The sequence below is a fragment of the Plectropomus leopardus genome, chromosome 13 (genome assembly GCF_008729295.1).
Source record: "Plectropomus leopardus isolate mb chromosome 13, YSFRI_Pleo_2.0, whole genome shotgun sequence".
NCBI lineage: Eukaryota > Metazoa > Chordata > Actinopteri > Perciformes > Serranidae > Plectropomus > Plectropomus leopardus.
In genome coordinates this window covers 5,703,477-5,721,688 of record NC_056475.1, presented here as the reverse complement: position 1 = coordinate 5,721,688, position 18,212 = coordinate 5,703,477, and the positions used below count along the sequence as shown (strand labels likewise).

The following is an 18,212-nucleotide window of genomic DNA, read 5'->3' as shown; positions in this document are numbered from 1 at the left end:
TGTTAAGGATGAAAAAAAAGCATAAGTGCAAACAGACTTTACAGAGGCTGAAAAACGATAAAGAAGCTCATCAAATGTCTGAAAACTTTCTGAGGATTCCTGTGCACCTTTATCCAAGTTTCTTGTATCCATTCACGGGCTCATGGAAGACCGAACAAAACTATTTTCACTGAACTGTTGCTAAACAAAGCATTTTTGGATTATTACAATTAGAATTGCACATGCATGCACACTTGGATGATGAGACACAGCAATTTTCAGAAAGTGTTTCATCAGTCATAACTGACAGCAGAGCAAGAAAACAGTCGGTCAGAATAAGACTGCAATCTTCACGTGTGGCATTTGTGTTTTGTGTACACAGTGACAAGAAAACGTCACGTCACGCTATCTGAAAAGTTCATTGCGAACTGTAAGCGTACAGATTGTGTTGTCATTAGTTACACTGAAGATATGCTTTGGTAAATATCCGACGTTAGACGTACATACAGAGGCTACGTCCTCACTGCAGCGGTCGCAGGTTCAATTCTGTTCTCGGCCCTATCAAATAAAGGCAAAAAGAAAAGCCCCAAAAATGATCCTTAAAAGAAAAAACTTTTTCGGGGACCATAGAGAGCCGAGAGAGGTGAATGTTATACACAAGTAAAGCTGTTTTGGAGTGTACTATTCCTTTAAAAATTATGGGGGAAAAAATGTCTTTGATGCCCTCTCTGATTGAGCATCTTGAGCCTGTTTCATCTTTGCCCTGTTGAAAGCTCCAGAAAAGGCTAGAAAGTCGATCTTGAATGTATTTTTTATTTTATTTTGTTTATTTTATTTTTTATTTTTTTAGGTTGTAGAGTTTCACATTGTTTGCTGAACTCTGTGTTATCCTCACACTCCAAAAATAAAGATCTCCAATCTGCACTGAGGCCCAAATCATAAAACCCACATATTTTTTTAAGGTTTAAGGTAGCTCAAAAGGAATACAAAATTATCAACTTTTTTCACAGTCTGCACCCTCTTTCTCTCCAACTGTCCCTGACCGTGCAGTCTGTCTGTCTGTGTTTGACTGAATCAGTTCTGTTTGTCTTTATGTTTCCGTCTCATGTTGAACAAAACGAAAGCACTGTTACACTCATCAAATGAAGAAAATGTTGGACATTTATCGGGGTTTTGGCCAGTTGGCATCATTCCTCCTGATCTCATTTAAAACCTGTGTTTAAAACATGTTCTCTCTGACTTTTAGTTTATCAGCTTGTTTTTTTGGTGACACTTTATACATTATTTTTTTTCATTTAAAGGCCAAAATATTAGATCCTCTACTAAAAAAAAAAAACCTCATGTAGGTTTTTAAAGGGGTTATTTGTGCCCCACTTCTATCGAGATGCAGATCACTCAAACATTTCATCTTTCTGATCTTTAAACACTTATTAACTGACATCTGTGTGGCAGTCTGACAGGAGAGGAAAATCTATAAATATTTTTTGTAAATTTCCACTTATTTGCACTTTGGTGTATTATTGCTGTCTATAACCTTTTACGCTTGTTCACTATGAATTTCTATGATGGAGGTTTTAAGCGGGGAGTATTATTTTTTTGAGTTTTTTTTGACAGAATGGGTCTGGCTTTATATAAATTCAATGTTCACTCAAATAAAATATATGCTGTGATTGTTTCTGTATCAGTTTGTTTCTTCTTGCTCATTAGGTTGGGCCGGTGTAATCAATTTCCGAAAGAATGACATTAACGGAAATAAGTATATACATAGCAGTTCTAATAAAAGTACAGCAGGGTGTCTGCAGGACCTTAAAATGTCTTTAAATATCTTAAATTTAGTTTTTAAAATAGTAGGCCTTAAAATTCATTAAAATCAACCCCCTCAGATTATTATAATATAATTAATAATTATTATATTTATTTTTTGTTATTCAATTGATGTATAAATTTATCTGCATCGAAATGTAACACAAAATATAAATGTTAATACAAGAAAAAACAAGTTCATAGAGCGTCACATTAAAACTTTATTATAACCAGAGTTAAGAGCATTCTCTGCCATAAAATATCCTGAATTTTTCACATTTTGGACATTATTTTGAAGTCCTGTGGAGTAAGTAATTGTTGGATTTTCTGAGCCAAAAGTTATTTTTATCTTTTATGGAAGCGGTCACTCATTCATTTACACACTCTCTCTCTCTCTTACACACACACACACACACACACACACACACACACACACACACACACAGACAGTCATTAAGCCAACCAGCTTCTGGTGTGTGGGCTTGTCACACAGCTGAACTGTGGTTTTATTAAACCACAGGAGAAAAAGGAGAGAGTGACTCTTTCAGTGTTTGATATATGTGAGGTTTTCCAAAAGCTGCTGCTTCACACACAGATTAAGACACATGTTTTGGTTGGTTTTTTTATTGTTGTAAAAGCTTTAGAAACCAAAGCTGACTTCTCTCTGTAGAGCTCCAGCAGCAAATATGTTTGCTTAAGTTGTCTGGCTGCCAGTTTGTCCTGTTTCTTTTATGTTCTTTGTTTTTCTATAAGAGTAGGATCACCCTACACATGTTTTATTCTCTGTGGAGGTTTTAACAGTACAGGTTTGCTAAGGATAAAAAAAGTACAGCCATGAAAGAGGAGATCGCTGCTGCTGTGTTCTTTGTGGCTCGGCTGGTGAAGAGATATGGCTGTCTGGATAATGACAGCAGGGAGCGCTTCGCTGCTGCCCTCACCTCAGCTCTGTTTGAGAACTACAAGAACCACTGGCACCTGAATGCACCCACCAAGGGACAGGCCTACAGGTCAGTAAACCTCAATTTAAGTTTTTGAGTTGATATTTAAAAAAAGAAAATCAATTAAGAATGGCCAGTTAAATATTAAACATCATAGTAGTCATTTCATTACAGAAATCAAAGCCAAACTTACAAAACATTGGTCTCTCCAACAAAATATTCTATTCATCAGCCACAAAACTCATTTCTTTTGAATCGCTTATTAAAACACATTTTTATAGACTTGCTTTTATGTGATGTCCTCTTTTAGTTTGTCTTGTAGTTTGCCCTTTAATTTATGTTTTTATCATCTTGATCCTGCTTATTATTGAGCATGCATATAAGATAAAAACAATAATCATGGGGCTCGGTTTTTAGAGCAGGCGCACCCTGTGCAGAGGCGTGTCCTTGCTGCAGCAGCCTGGGGTCTGAATCTGGCCTTGGCCCTTTGCTGCATTTCAACCCCTCTCTCTCTCACCCCTCAAGGCTACGTCTGTCCTGTCTAAGGCCTAAAAAAACATCTTTAAAAAAAAACAATAATCACATAAAACATGTTAAATAAAATGGTGTACTTAAATTGGTGAAATGCTTTTTAGAAAAGATCAGTTTTCATTTAAGATTTTATTGTTTCTGCAAGTGTCCTGACTCATAAGCGAACCACAACTCTGCACTTAACTGGGGGTTAATAAAGTGCTTAAAGGCAATCATTAAAAAAAAAATAAACTGGTAACCACAACAGAGAGGTGAATTCTGTGCTCACTTATATGTGTTTCAGGTGTCTCCGTATGAACCGTGTGCAGCTGCAGGACCCGGTGCTGCAGCAGGCCTGCGAGCAGAGTGCGGTGCAGTACGAGGATCTGGGCCTTCCCCAGGAGCTGACGGTGTGGGTCGACCCCGGAGAGGTGTCCTGCAGGTCAGGACACTTAACCCTTTGAAACCTGAACTGACATCACTTCTTTTTGCTGCATTCATTCTTTAAGAAGTATTTAAACCTCTGCAACCTGAGCAAGTTGGTTTGACTTTTTTCAAATATGTGGAGGCAAAAGGCAATGAGCAACATGGTAAGAAATGTTCTGCGAATTGCAAGACATTGGAAGATTTTTTTTTTTTTTTAAGGCTAGGAAAAAATATCCAGTAAGTTAAAAATGTATATTTAAAATTAGAACTTTAAGCATTTTTCTCATGTAATTTCCTTATTTGTTTGTTTTGTTTGTTTTTTGTTGTTTTTTTTTTTTACTTTTTTTTGTTTTGTGTTTTGCTCATTCAGTTTTCTTGTAACTTTCTACTGATTTCTTTAACTTTTGGGTCAGTTGCTCATGCCTTTTTTTCCATGTTTTGGGAGGAGATCAAATTAATATTCTCAGGTTTTAAAGGGTTAACGCAGAGCCATCATCAGACTTGACACAAGATCAGGAGTTCAGAGCCAATAGACCGGCTGGTTGCTATGATTTGTTTGCACCAAAATCTGTAGCTCTCCTTGTGTCTCCACTAAATGCCTCGAAACGTCACTGAGTATGTTTACACACAAAATAATTTGGTTTTGGCCCTTTTTGTTTCAGAGACAACATTCCTGATCTGTTTTACATGGATAATGAGTATATCTCTGATGAATGTATAAACATGCTGTTGACAAGTCTTTTTATTAATTGATAAAAAATACAGTTTTGGTGGTTTTGTACATCTTTGCAGGTACGGTGAACACAGCACTCCATTCTGCGTCTCAGTGGTGGACAGTTGTCGGCGTGGAGACGGGGAATTCTCCCGCCGCATCCATGACGCTGTGGAGCGGGCAAGCCACGACGTCCGATCAGGAAGCGTTTCGGACGACAACGATGAGGAGGAGGGGGTCGGAGACAACAGCATGAGCAACAACAGCAGCATGAGTAGCAGCAACTTATCAACTATCTGCCCTGCTCCGATCCCTCCGATCAACCCCGAACCTAAAACCATCCCAACTGTCAGCAACCCCAACAGTGTCTACCGGGTAGGTTGAATACACAAAGGATCAGTCCTGAGCTTTTATCCATGCCTACCATACAACAGAAAGCCTGAAAAATAGTTGTCTAAAAGACTTAACTGCTGATAAAATATTACACCAAACACCCTTTAAGAAATATTACATTAACCCCTTGAAACTTGGATCAACATCACTTTTCTGCGTTCAGACGCCTTTCACAAGATGTTAAACCTTTGAACTCTGAACAAATTGGCTTGATTTCCTTGTGAAAACATGGGACAAAAGGCAATGAGCAACATGGTGAGAAATGTCCAGCAAATTGCAACATTTAATAGATTTAGAATTTTCTTTAAGGAAAAAATTTACAAAAAAATTAACTGGAAAACTATAGTGATCTAAAATTATGTTATGGAATTATTATTATTTTATATTATTAAGCACTTTTTTCTGGTGATTTCCTTTTTCCTTGACTTTTTTCTTTTCTTGATAATTTTTGTGCTTTTTTTTTCTTAAATTACTCATTGCCTTCTTGCTATGTTTTTTTTTTTTTTTTTAATTTATTTAAGTCAATTTGTTCAGATTTTACAGGGTCACCATGGGTAAGAATTGGAACACAGACTGCCAGAAAAGCAACTTTATCTTTTAATAAATGCAAAAGACGCAGACCAATCTTTTGACCATAAACCGTTTAAATTCTGCTGAATGAACCTTTGAAGGAATTTGGACGTGGTCTCTTACTGTTTCTCTCTAACCTTTGCTCCTCTTCAGTTCAGTGAGTTTTCTCCAGGCGCCCCTCAGACGTGGCTCAGGGAGAAGCGGAAGGCCTTTGCTGGGGATGCGTTCCCACCTCATGCTCCCCCAGTTGGAGGTCCAACCTCCCAGTTCTCCAGCCAGAAAGGCTTCAAGTCCTACAGAGCCACATTCACCTTCACTGGACCTCGTGTGGACAAGTATCACTGGGTCAGCAAATCTCGATCCTAAAGCGAACCGAGCCTTCGCCTTAGAAACAGAAGTTTTGCTTGAGACGGAAGCCACAGACCCTGTTGTTGTTGGGGGGGAAAAAAGTGTACAGGACAGTCAACAAATATTTAAAGGATAATTATTATTAATGGTATCTGGTTTAAAGTGTTAATGATTTAAAGTAATGCTGTTTAAGCATGTTTTTATACTTTGAAATATTCATGTATTTTAAACTATTCTCCCTTGTAAATGTGTGTTTTTAAACTAACATTAAAGTAAGTGTGAATAAACATTGAACTGTCATTGAAAAGAAATAAAAGCGTCCGTGTCAGCTCTGCTGGTTGCCCCAATGTGTTTTTGTTTGTTTGTTTTTTGTTTTTTTTTACATTTCACTAACATTTGGCCGATGTAGTCACTCATACCAAAAACCAAACCATTTTAGCAGCTTTACCATTTTTTTGAGAAATTTAAATTGGGCTAAAACAAATATCAATGAATAACTGGATATAGTACAACTTTGTTTTAATAACATTGTTTGCTTTAATATCTGACAAAGATTTGCAAGCAGCCAACTGTCATGATGCAATAATAATTCCCTGCAGCCATGAAATCATTTTCCAAACAGTCTGGTATAAAAGGAAAAAACTGTTTGCATTTTATATTTTGCTGAATTTGTAAGGGTGAGTGTCTGAATGTAAGAGCAGTGCAGGACGGTAACATGCCTGAGCAGTTGTGTGTGCGGTGGTGGTTGTACTGGTAGTGAAGTTAGTGATTGGTGTGTAAGAACAATCAGCTAACAACACTGCCTACACAGCAACCCCAATCACATTCACCATCAGGGATCTGTAATATACATGATAGTGCATGAAAATGACCAACATGGATAGAGACAGAGAAACATTATAAAAAGATTTTTTTTAAAGCGTCAATAATAAATTGTACCTTTAAATTTTTATTTATTTATTTATTTTAATTAATCTTATTTCCTCTTGAAAGACTTGGATGAGAAGATTTGATTGATACCTGTTACCAGGTGACAAAATTCATTGTCAGGACAAGGACACCATCTAATGCCCAACTCAAACTGACATACAATATTGTAGAAATTTATGTTTATATTTTTTTGGTTTGACGTTGTATAGGTAACCAAAATCCAGCATCTTCCAGGCGTCTGGAATGAAAGGCGTCTTAATATTTAATCATAAGGTATAGAGAAAAAAAGAGCTTCTGCAAAGTCACAATGTGGATGTTATCATCCATACAAGTAAAATTCTTTAAAATCCTGTCATCACGATTTTCACTCTAACCTCAGTTAAACATCTCACCAACGCAAAAGTCCAACACCTTTCTGACGTCAAATGGAGCTGTATGTATTAATACAATAACCTCATCAAAAAACAAGAAAGCTATCAAAACCTTGCGCTTGCGCTCCCAATTTAGGTCATTTTTTTCTGTTTGTTTTTTAATATTGACCCCTGGCATGTTTTGTGTCTATTTTAAGTTATTTTAGTCCTATCATTTGCTATTATGTATATTTACCGATGTTTTTGTTTCAGCTTAAACTTAACTCTTTATTTGTTTTATTGTTTTGTTAACTGATTTAACAAAAAAATAAAATAATAAGAGAAAAAAAGTTGGTAATTTAGTTTAACAGTTAGTTCCAACCAAGCAATCTGATTGGACAAGAGGCATTTCACGAGTTTCCGGACTTTTGACTGTTCATGTATCACTCCGCTTAACAGGTGTTCTGAATCCATGATTATGTTAGCCGTTGAGTAGCCTACAGTAACGTCGTCCCATCGCAAAAAAATAACAATATTCCACTAATAACATTTGAGTTTTGTAATGAATGGTCGTCAGAAGAGGAAGGGAAGGAAAGAAACCTGGTTACTTCACTGCAAATCTCAAGGTATGCTAATATGACAGCAGACGAGTCGCGACGCACTAATTAAGCTGTTAACTCATAGTCTTCACACGCAAGCCTCCAAAGCGACTGTCAAAAGAGTCTTATTTCACTAGTCGCACAATAAATGGAAACATACAGACACATTTATTCACATTTGTACATTTTTTACAAAATAGCTGGCCTGGGGTAAGGTGTAGACCTAGCTTACGCAAAGTAGCAAGCTTGTATGCTAACGAGTTGCTCGGTAACTGTCCCAGTCCAGTTCTGTTTGTTTTGGCGGAAGCAAACAGGCTAATTATTAAACAAACAAGTTATGATCTGTTGTTGCTTTTTAGGGACTGTGCTGTATTTATCAGAGGAAGGACGTGGCTGGGGTGTGACTAAATGTTTTAATTTTATTTTCCCCGAAGCTACAAATGAGCCTCCCTGAATGAACGGGGTAAAATGCAGGACCCTGTCTCCACCATGAATTAGATAGTACTTTTTTTTTTTAAATTGTGAATGATATGCCATATACATATAATCATCTTTAAATGGTATGAGTAATTAGCAGACATATATAGGTTTAATATATAATAATAAATACAATTTCCACATATAAAATTTGATTGAGTAACTGACAAAAATGCAAAAAGTGTTGCAACCTTCCCCAGTCTACCTTAAACAGCTTGGCTGGCTTGTCGACCTTGTTGCACGCAGTGTTATCACAGGCTGGAAGCTTTGGCCACCTCCATAGAGTTGTATTTTTAAAAAAGGACGCTTCAAAATAAAAAACAACTATCAAAATACAACAGTAGTGTGTAAAGTGAATTAAAAAGTGTGTATATGTGGATGGACGAGCGCTGTGATCCTACCTGTGGTCGCTACAGTTCTCACTGCTCTGTTTACAAATGACCACTACTGGAGAAACACAACCGTATCCACAGCTACACTTTACTCTGTGTGTGTGTACGTGTGTTTGTGTGTGTCTGCGTGTGTGCCCATGTCTCAGGTCATGCCTTGACTTGCCCCTGGCTGGCAGGTATGTTGCCAGGGTGAAGCAGTCAGTGGCAGCAAAAAACTCTCCCAGAGCCCCCAGGATTTTTCAGTTTTGCTCAGTTTCATGTGCAGAATTCTCTTTTTTTCTGTCAAACTATGACTTGCAGAACTTACATCTTTAATTGTAGGTCCACTGATGGTTATGATTCCTCAATGTACATGTTAAGAGGTTGGCTAATGCAGTGTTTTGGTATTGCACTTAATTAAAAAAAGTTGGATGAAACAAACTAGGGTTCAAACATTCGGTAAAAATAGAGAAAATATAAAGGTAAAAAAGGGGAATGTAGTGCTACAGTAAAAGCAATTTCTGGGTCCCAGAATCACAAGATTTTTTTAACCTATTAATGTTTTTTTTTCTTTCTTTCTTTTTCTTCTGAGTTTCAGCAGGAGGTAGAGCATGTTGTCTGCTAATTGGATGATCACCAGTAGGATCCCTGGCTCTCCCAGTCCCCATGTTGAAGTATCCTCCTTGGGTAAGATACTGAATCCCAAATTGCATTTTGTGTTTGTGTGTCTGTGTGTCTGTGTGTCTGTGTGTGTGTGTGTGTGTGTGTGTGTGTATGTGTTCAAACCAGGGTCTCCAAAAATGTGAAAAACAAGTAGGAATTACATTAAAAAGCCTTCATTATAGTGGCTAAATCATAAAAAATAGACATGTTTTGACCACTACCAGTCTTCATTAGGGCTTTAAAAAATTGATGTGTTCACCCTGAACAGGATTATATCAAACATTTCAGCAAACCTCAGAGGGAAAGCATTTATTCCTTTATTTAATTTCTCAGAGTATAAAAATAAAGACATTGTTACATTTTCATCTGAGCTGAGTCTCCCTGTACAGTCGCCTAGTATACAGTGAGGCTATACTCATGATCAAAGGTTCATTTTGAGTAGCAAACCTATTATGGAAACGCTTATAACATACCTTGTATATAAAATGTGAGAATTTATTGCTGTAAATTGAGTGTATCTTTGTACTTTTTGGCCACTCAATGTACCAACACTCTTAACAGCTCAAATACATCAAAATATGAACAGTGGCTGGCTTGACCTTAGGGTTTTTCAGTGCTGCTGTTTTGTCTGTTATTCTGTTTGTTTTTTCAAAATTGTTAGACAGCTACTGCTCCATCTGGTTTATTTTGTCATGGTGTTTAACTTTATTCTGATCTTCACGTCTGTCAGGCCTTTATCAGCGCATACATGAATCAACAATGGTCCTGTCTCACAGCAGACATTTTGGTAAAAAAAAAAAAAAGCGCAGGTGTTTAATTAACATTACAGCTAATACCAAACATTTCCCTCTCAGAGGCCCATTTTTAATGTGGTAAATATATATTTATGTATTTTGTAACAGATATGGCTTTAATTTGTACGCCTCACAGTACTTTATTCAGTACTTAAAAAACTAGTATTGGTATGTTGCATACTGCCAGTGATTATAATGGGATTGGCTATGTTTACCTGCCTTTCAATTGTTGATTTCACGTTTGCTCTGATGAAGGTCTGATAATATAATCACTGCATATACTGTAAAGTGTACAAAAGCCAGTTCCAGCAGTACTCAAGCATCGGACTGAAGTGCAATTTTGAGGAATTTGCACTGTTTCATTTTAAACCACTTAATATTTCTGCTCCAATAAATCTCAGAGCCACTACAATCATTAGATAATAGTGGTTACTGGCTACTTTGCAGACTTAAATTCTTAATACAAAATAACAAATAAATTATGGATCATTATAAATTATTCCATCGAGCAGCATATAAAGCTGTTAAATTGGCTCCAAGTTTACTAGCTGGCTGCAAAATTGAAGTGATGAACAACTTATTGCATCAGTAATTATAAATGTATATTATTCTGTAATAGGCCATTCTGCCCAATTACTTTTACTTTTGGCGTTTTGTTTACATTTTACAAATACTTTTGTGCTTTTACTTAACATTTTCAATGCAGGATTTTAAACTAATTTTTTTGCACTAATATTACTGCTTTGAGTAGTAAAATTGTTGAATAATTTTAATTTTAGAAAATTAGACTCTTAATTGCATAATTTTAGTTTTATTCTCTTAAGTGAAGCACTTTGTGTCGTATTTTAAGCATGTGTGCTATTGAAATAAAGTATTTCAGCTTTATTCAAGTTTTATACATATTTTACCAGAAGCAGTATGTAAAAGTAGCTCTTTATATCAAGATTTTTGTTCAAATGTCTGTTGTCGCTTTAAATGTTCTTGTTTTGCATTAAAAACAAACCAAAATATTGTCTCTGATGCTGAAATATCAAGATTTGAACCAAGACTCGCCTTTCTTTTCCCCCCCAACAGCTTTTGGTCAAGAAAATGTCTTTTAACCCACCACGACTTCACACTGTCCAACATTCAGGTCAGTATTTTCATCTCCACACCTCTTTCTGCTTTTCCTTCATATCCCTTCAGTCTAAACTTGAGAGAAGAATGGAAATATTGGTCAGATTGCGCCGATATTTGCTCAGTATCTGCCGTCCTGGGAGTGTAGACCTTGACGTCGGTGATCCAACCATATGTAGACCCAAAGAGCCGGGGGTCTATTCAATATGTCATATCCCTACGATCCAAATTAACTATTTCCAAACACTGTGAAGTCAAGCCTGAAATATTTGTTCACTCAAAAGTTTAGCATAATTATTCATATTCAGTTAATTTTAAACACGTCGCCCTTTTTAGATTTGTATTTTTGTAGACCATAAAACGGAGCGTGTTACAGCACCAGGACAAATGACCTAAAAGTCTTCTATTTTTCAGGACTAGGATCATAATTAACAGTACATTAAGCATTAGAAATACACAGAAAATTACAAACGAGAATGTTTATTACTAATAAATTGCCAGAGACACTAGCCGAGGAGACTCCAGGGGCCTGAAGTCCGTCCAGAAAACAAACTAGGCAGACATTTAGCTTCAGAGCGGTTATTTCTAAAAACCATTGACACTTGACAAACACAAACTAAACCAGCATAGAAACTCAACAATTTGCTTGTCATGTTAAAGGTATGATTTAACAAGAAGTCTGCAGTGGCATGTGGTTAAATCTTTTTCCCCCTCAATTACATCCCACATACTTGTATGCTTTCAGTTGTTAAATTCCCTGGTCAATTTATTAAGTTTGCAGACAGCTGTTTCAGTTTTAAGGAATCATAACCTGGTAAAAAAATGATTCCACACAAAGGGGGGAAAAAATACCAAATGTGACTGAGGTAATGTGAAACAGCTCATGAGTTACGCTCAACATTCCTTCATTACAGATCACTGGATTGTGGCGACACAAAGACCATGAGAACTCAATGTTGACAACTGCATCTGAATCCTAAATCTGTTCAACTTCACAATCTTTCACCCCATAACCTGGAAGCATCAGGAAAAAAATTACTGAAAACTGTTTATTTGTCAAAAAAGCTCCTTTACAGCGCCAAGATTTTCAACCTGTAAAGCCAGCAAACATGTAAAATACAAGCCTTACAATACATTAGAATCAAAACAGGTACCAAAAAGTACAGTAAAAATTACACTTCCGTTGATGGAAATGTGGAAGGAAAAAAAAAGAACACCAAAGGGAAAAGTAAAACCTAAAAATGATAGGATTTAAAAAAAAAAAAAAAAAAAAAAAAAAAAAAAAGTTACATTTCGGATGTTTTCTGTACAAATGGTCTTCAGTCATAAAAGAGGTTGCGTCATTCCCAGTGTGTCCGCCCAGCTGTCGGTCTCGCTGGATCACTGGAGTCCTGGGGAAGGAGTTACAGGGTCACACTTTCATCATCCCAAACATTTTAAATCTAAAACTGTTTTTAAGAAAAAAGGCACACTGGCCAAGCAGTCACCAATGTTCAGGAAATAATGGGCTGACCTCTCGTTAACATTTAATACCTTTAAAATTCGTCAGGATCCATTTTTGCTGATTTCCTATGTTCTTGTTTCTTCAAACTGAAGCATTTTGAATTGCATTTGATTTGTTCGAAAGGTGCTTTATAAATAAAATGTAATTGATTCAAATTTGGCAGGGGGTAAAATGTCTAAATCCTCTGGTGCTCTGCGGGATTGAAAGGCTAGTTTTTGTCATTTTAAAAGCTGGCTTTGTGTAGTTGGGGGTGAAGTGTCTTTGCTTACAAGCACCAAGACAGAAAATAAAAAAAGATGGGTAGTTATAGCCACAGCATACCTTGCGCTACCATGTGATCATCAGTATGGCTTGTAGCCGGTCTGGTGTGCCCCCCGTCTTGGAGTTTTCCCGTAGCTGCCATTGCCTTGGTCTGCTGGGCAGAGAGGATAGACAGGTCAGACACACAGACATGTTTCCATTCAGACAGACACAGTATTATTCAATCTGCTCAGTATTACAGATACAATTTAAACACTTTGTTAAATATGCTGAATCACTTTGTTTCTAAGACTGAGACGAGTTGTCTGAGATCAATCTCATGCCTGTGTGTTTAGTTGTCAGTGACTGAAATCACTCTGATTGGCAGTTCAGCTCAGTGCACGCCAGGAGAAATGGAAGTGAGGAATATAAGTTTGAAATAAACTGGTTTCATAAAGGTCAGATTATTTGTCTTAAGCTGTGAGCTCTGTAGCAGAAACATTTCTGGTGGTTTGTGTTGTTGTTGTTGTCCACTTCCAATCAGTAAATATGCTTTGTTCTTTCAACACTGGATTGTGTTGTTAATGTTTTACCTGAGTAACCAGTGTAAAAAAGGTCATCAGGTGTCCCTTTTGAAGGACGATTACAGACTACAGCTGTCTGCTCTTATGAAGACTTATTTCCTCTCACATGGGCACAGTACATACGTGCTGGTTGGTATGTTTATGTGCAACTTTATAACAGACGTGGCGATACGAGGCGATGCAGTTGGGGGCTTTTATCACCGCTAGTTCGCTGTTGGCCTGGTGTGTCTGGGCCTTTATTTAACAGACTTGGTGTTGGCCAGACACACACACTTCTAATTTTACTTATTGTACAATCAATAAGTCAGTAAGTTTAGGTATCAGTAAAGAAAATTTAGACTGATGCGTCTCTAATCACAACATTCAACTCCATGTAACCATGATGTACCGTACATGGCTCTTTCTGTGTGCACTTACTGTAATCATATCCGGGACCGTATCCATAGTAACCAGAAGAGTAGTCATAGTTGCCATAGCCGCTGTATCCACTGTAGCCATAGCCTTGGTTACCGTATCCCTGGTTCCAGTAGTTTCCATATCCCTGGTTCCAGCCCTGGCTCTGACCTGAGACAAACAAAGTGCAGTGTTTACATTAAGATTTCAGTCTCAACAGCCCCTTAAAAAACATATCATTATAATCACAAAATGCTGCAAAACCACTTTACAAGTTTGACTGCAAAGTTTGGGTTCCTGTACAGTTGCAAGGCTAATTGTTACCTCTGCCATTACATTAAAAAGATAAATGTTTTGTGAGTTTTTATGCATTGGAAAAGTTAAAAAAAAAAAGTGCAGATTCCCCTTCCTTACCTCCACGGCCCCTTCCTCCCCGTCCTCCATATCCACCGCCACGTCCTTGTCCATACTGCTGCTGCTGCTGGTACACCTCTTTTGGCTGGGCGATCTTCAGCTCACACTAAGGAGGAGAGGCCATTTCGATTATGCTTTTATTGTGTCAACGGTGGTAATGCATATACTTTAGGACAGTACAGAGAAGCCTCATCATGACTTCCATCAAACATTTGCATGCTCAGCAATCATATGCAAAGAAACCACAGTATCAGTTACATGTAATAAAATGGCTTATTATTTAAAGGTGGAACTACTTAATACTGTATTTTAATTTAGAGTACAAAACAGTTTTTCAAGCTGTTGTCTGCAAATATTCATCACTAAGCTGCTTAAATTTTCAAAATCTCATGCAGAATTTCTTTATGGTTGTATTAAAATAATGTGTTTTTGCCCAGTATTTTAGACATGATGTGCCACTTTTAATCAAGGCAGAAATGTTGTTCAGTACATACCCTGCCGCCCTGGATGTTGTGGTATTTCTTCTCCAGACACTTCTTGACACTGGCTTCCTCTTTGTATGTGATGAAGATGAAACCCCTCCTTTTCTTTGATTTGGGGTCGATAGGAAGTTCAATGGTTTCGATCTAGAAGAGAAGAAGAATTGGAGATGTGCATGGTAAAATTTTAATCCAAAATGATTCATACTTTTGAAACTTAACTGAGTGTTTTCTACTAGCTCTTTCATTGGTAGACCAAAAGCAGCCTTTAGCAACCCGTTGTTTCCTGTTAGGTCTTCACTTAACAGGTAACTGGTTTTTTTTTATGCGGCTTAATTTAGTAAAACTGACCTCTCCAAAGGCTCCGAAATATTCCCTGATGGCATCCTCGGTTGCCTCAGGGTTCAAACCCCCAACAAAGATTTTCTTGACAGGCTCCTTCTTCATGGCCATCGCCTTCTTAGGGTCGATTGGACGTCCGTCCAATCTGTGCTCTTTCTGCTCAAGCACCTGCAGACGAAGAAACACACATTATCTTAGTACACATAGTGATGTTGTCAAAGCAATAAGGGGTGAAAAGCCTGGAAATATCCTGTTGCATCATTTTACATTTCATTTAATTGTGCAGCACACATTTTAATTGTTTCGAGCAACACAAAAGATCCAACACTTTCACTGTTGTCTGTTTTGACTGCATATTGAATTTTATGTTAGTCATAGCATACCTAATCAGATGTATTGCTAGCAATAGTTTTGGTGATGTAAACACATGCTGTCTTAACATGAAAAAAATGCACTGCCCCCAATTCAAAACTAAACCAAGAATATAATTACCAACATCAATCAATTAACTGTTTAACATCCAGATGTTGACTATGTTTAACCCTAATCTGATCCTATCACAACTACTATGGTGAGAGTCAGAGTGACGCACCTTATCCACACAGCAGGCGTCTTTGAAGAGAACAAAGCCAAAGCCTCGGGATCGGCCAGTGTTGTTGTCAATCTTAATGGTGCAGTCTGACACCTCGCCGAACTTACTGAAGTAATCCTTCAGGTCCTTTTTACTCGTGTCCCAGCTGAGGCCACCCACGAACATTTTACTGCAAAAAAGAGGGACATGTTAGTGTTCATTTCTTATTGTTTTCACCAGTAGTTGCATGGGAAGCCCCTACTGATGTAGATGCTTGCCTCAATGTTATTGTTGTTGTATAGTACATATACATCAGTCTGATTTGTTCTTAGCCACTTATTCTACTCAGTCTCACCAAAATCTTTGTCCTCTGCTCTTTTCCACCCATCTGCCCATACATAAGAGTGTGGTGGATCTCAGGGAAACACTCACCCAGCATCCTCCTCTCCTTTGCTGGCATCAATCTTGCCTCCATCTCCGCCATTGTCCTGACCTTCCTGGCTATCCTGGCTCTCCAGGCAGTCGTCGTCTCCACCCATCAGCTCCTGCTCAGCTCCATTCTGGTCCTCCTCTCCCTCTGCTCCGTTCTGGTCTGATGTCTCCATGAGGAGAGTCTCAGCATCTGCCATTCTGACGGTGGGGTCTTTAAAAGACTGTAGAAATACAGAAGCATGTTAACAGGGGGCAAAAACACACAAAGCATAGGGGGCATGTCCATTACCAATTGCTTAGAGGAAAAACAGCTTGCAACAAATAAGTAATAGGAATTTAAGACATACATATTTTATAGTAATTTATAAGGGGGTTGAAACATTATTGGCCTTCACTTGACCTTATAAAAAAAAACAAAGTTTTGTATTGGAGTCTGTTATATTCCAAATATTATGTATTGAGAGACAGATTTTCATTTTGTTGTGTGAATGCATGTCCGTTCCAAATATTGATGATCGGTCTCTTTCACTACCAATAATCGGCATCAGCCTTGAAAAAAAACAATTCTTGTCAACCCCTAAATGTATTTCATGGTTTACAAACATTATCAAAAACTAAAACGCGGTCACCATAGGGCTTTGGGGGGGACAGACAGGCGTTGCAAAGTTGAAACACATTTTTAAATTTTTAAAGAAAAATGTCGGCATGAAATAGTCTTATTTGTTTCTGGGTTTACACGTGTTTGCTAATTTTAAATGACAACATACATATAGGGAAACACCGCGGAGGCTAACAGAAGGCTAACAATAGCTAAGGCTGTTGCTATGCTAACAGTTTCTCAGCTAACGTCAGGTAATTTAATTTTACAATTTTTAAATTTCACCATATCGTTCACATTTCAGTAGTCATTAAACTACATGAACGTCAATATTGTAACAGTAATGGGTGAGATACAGCGATCGGTGTTTATACGTACATTGAGTACTTTGTTAGCTTACAAGAAGAAGCAATAATCCGGCGTGGATCACCATGTTCAGTGTTCAAGCGGACCGCGCTTTGCTTCGTTGCCGCTCGGAGCAGTCAGGCCCGGCAGCAGCAAACCAGCTCAAACTGAATTAAATACCCTCTAAAATTACAATCTGCGCACCATATAAAAAAACGGCAAAGATCGTCCCAAACGCAATAACAGCTTATTAAATACTCCAACCGATAGACGAACTATTCAATGAGCGCAATAACCGCGTTAACGGATTTAGCACCACTGCGGCTAACGAGCACCGAGCTTGATTTGCTGCCAACAAGAAGACACATTACTAATAAAAAAGCAGGGCGAAAGCGAGCACAACAATGAAATAACCCCTTGATTCAAAGCTAAACTTCCTCGCCAGTGTTTAAATGAAGGTATAAAAATAACAAGAGGTACTTACTTTAAGGGGGAAAAATAACAGAGACGCCGACTCGCTGTTCAAAATGGACACTCTCCAAATTCGCCGCTAACTCGTGGCAAAATATATACGACCGGATGTGAGCAGGCACTGGGGGACGTCTTAATGAAAAGCCCCGTGATTGGACATGTCTTTCCTTTGTCCGAAAAAAGGCGTAATGACATTGGCTGACTGGCTGACGCACTGATGACAAAAAGTTAAATACAGCAGCCAAATGTCCTTCCTGCTTCCTGTCCTCTCAGTACTAGATCGTGCTGTTGTTTGATATATAATGACTTTTCTTTTTTTAATCAATGCATTTTTGTGCGGTATTTTTCGTTATACGAGCATGGCTAATCTGCGAATTTCTGCCTTTATTTTTAGTGAGCGAATGAGAAGCGACTTCAAAAGTGAATCAGTTGCGATGATTTCGTCTTTCTGTGCAGTTTATTTTAGTAACGAACAAAGATAATGTGACCAAGAACCCCTAACTCGATACTGCAGAAGTGTAATGCATTTAGATTAGAGGAGAAATCTGCTCAGTTTTTCTAAATTAACAAGATCATTATCAAATAACGTTTTTCATTTTGAAAAAAAAAAATCCCTTCTAGTATTTTTAGGAAATATATATATATATATGTATGTATGTATGTATGTATGTATGTATTCTATTTTTAATTAATGCATCACATTAACATACAAATACAACCAGAATACGGACTTATGATCAAGACATTTTTATTGTTTTCTGTTGTAATGGACAAATTATCTTTAAATCGAAATGAATCAATTTTAGCAGAAGTAAAGGGTGAAATCTAGAGAACTGCTAACTTTTACACACTCGGACCCA

General features: G+C 37.6%; 2 protein-coding genes and 1 long non-coding RNA gene across 4 annotated transcripts; 2 read left to right on the top strand and 1 right to left on the bottom strand.

Moving 5' to 3' along the window:
• The first annotated feature begins 2,299 nt into the window (after positions 1-2,299).
• Positions 2,300-6,013, top strand: btg4 (B-cell translocation gene 4). Its single transcript, XM_042499414.1, has 4 exons — positions 2,300-2,789; positions 3,535-3,672; positions 4,449-4,743; positions 5,485-6,013. Exons 1-4 carry the CDS (start codon positions 2,617-2,619, stop codon positions 5,695-5,697), a joined length of 819 nt encoding a protein of 272 aa, XP_042355348.1. The 5' UTR covers positions 2,300-2,616; the 3' UTR covers positions 5,698-6,013.
• A 1,434-nt stretch (positions 6,014-7,447) lies between these two features.
• LOC121952840 lies at positions 7,448-15,988 on the top strand. The gene is made up of 4 exons (XR_006106465.1): positions 7,448-7,585; positions 9,005-9,093; positions 10,938-10,995; positions 15,910-15,988. It is a non-coding gene; the product is annotated as an uncharacterized LOC121952840 (long non-coding RNA).
• LOC121952839 (heterogeneous nuclear ribonucleoprotein A/B-like) lies at positions 11,444-17,472 on the bottom strand. Of its 2 annotated transcripts, none has more exons than XM_042499687.1 (9): positions 17,366-17,472; positions 15,939-16,159; positions 15,528-15,696; positions 14,945-15,103; positions 14,609-14,740; positions 14,115-14,220; positions 13,725-13,871; positions 12,805-12,898; positions 11,444-12,370 (listed from the first exon to the last, which is right to left on the bottom strand). In XM_042499687.1, the coding sequence occupies exons 2-8, from the start codon at positions 16,133-16,135 to the stop codon at positions 12,825-12,827; spliced, it is 984 nt and encodes a 327-aa protein (XP_042355621.1). In that variant the 5' UTR covers positions 16,136-16,159; positions 17,366-17,472; the 3' UTR covers positions 11,444-12,370; positions 12,805-12,824. The 2 variants fall into 2 exon arrangements, with proteins under 2 accessions (XP_042355621.1, XP_042355622.1); XM_042499688.1 differs by having other exon boundaries at positions 12,805-12,895.
• Positions 17,473-18,212: the final 740 nt, after the last annotated feature.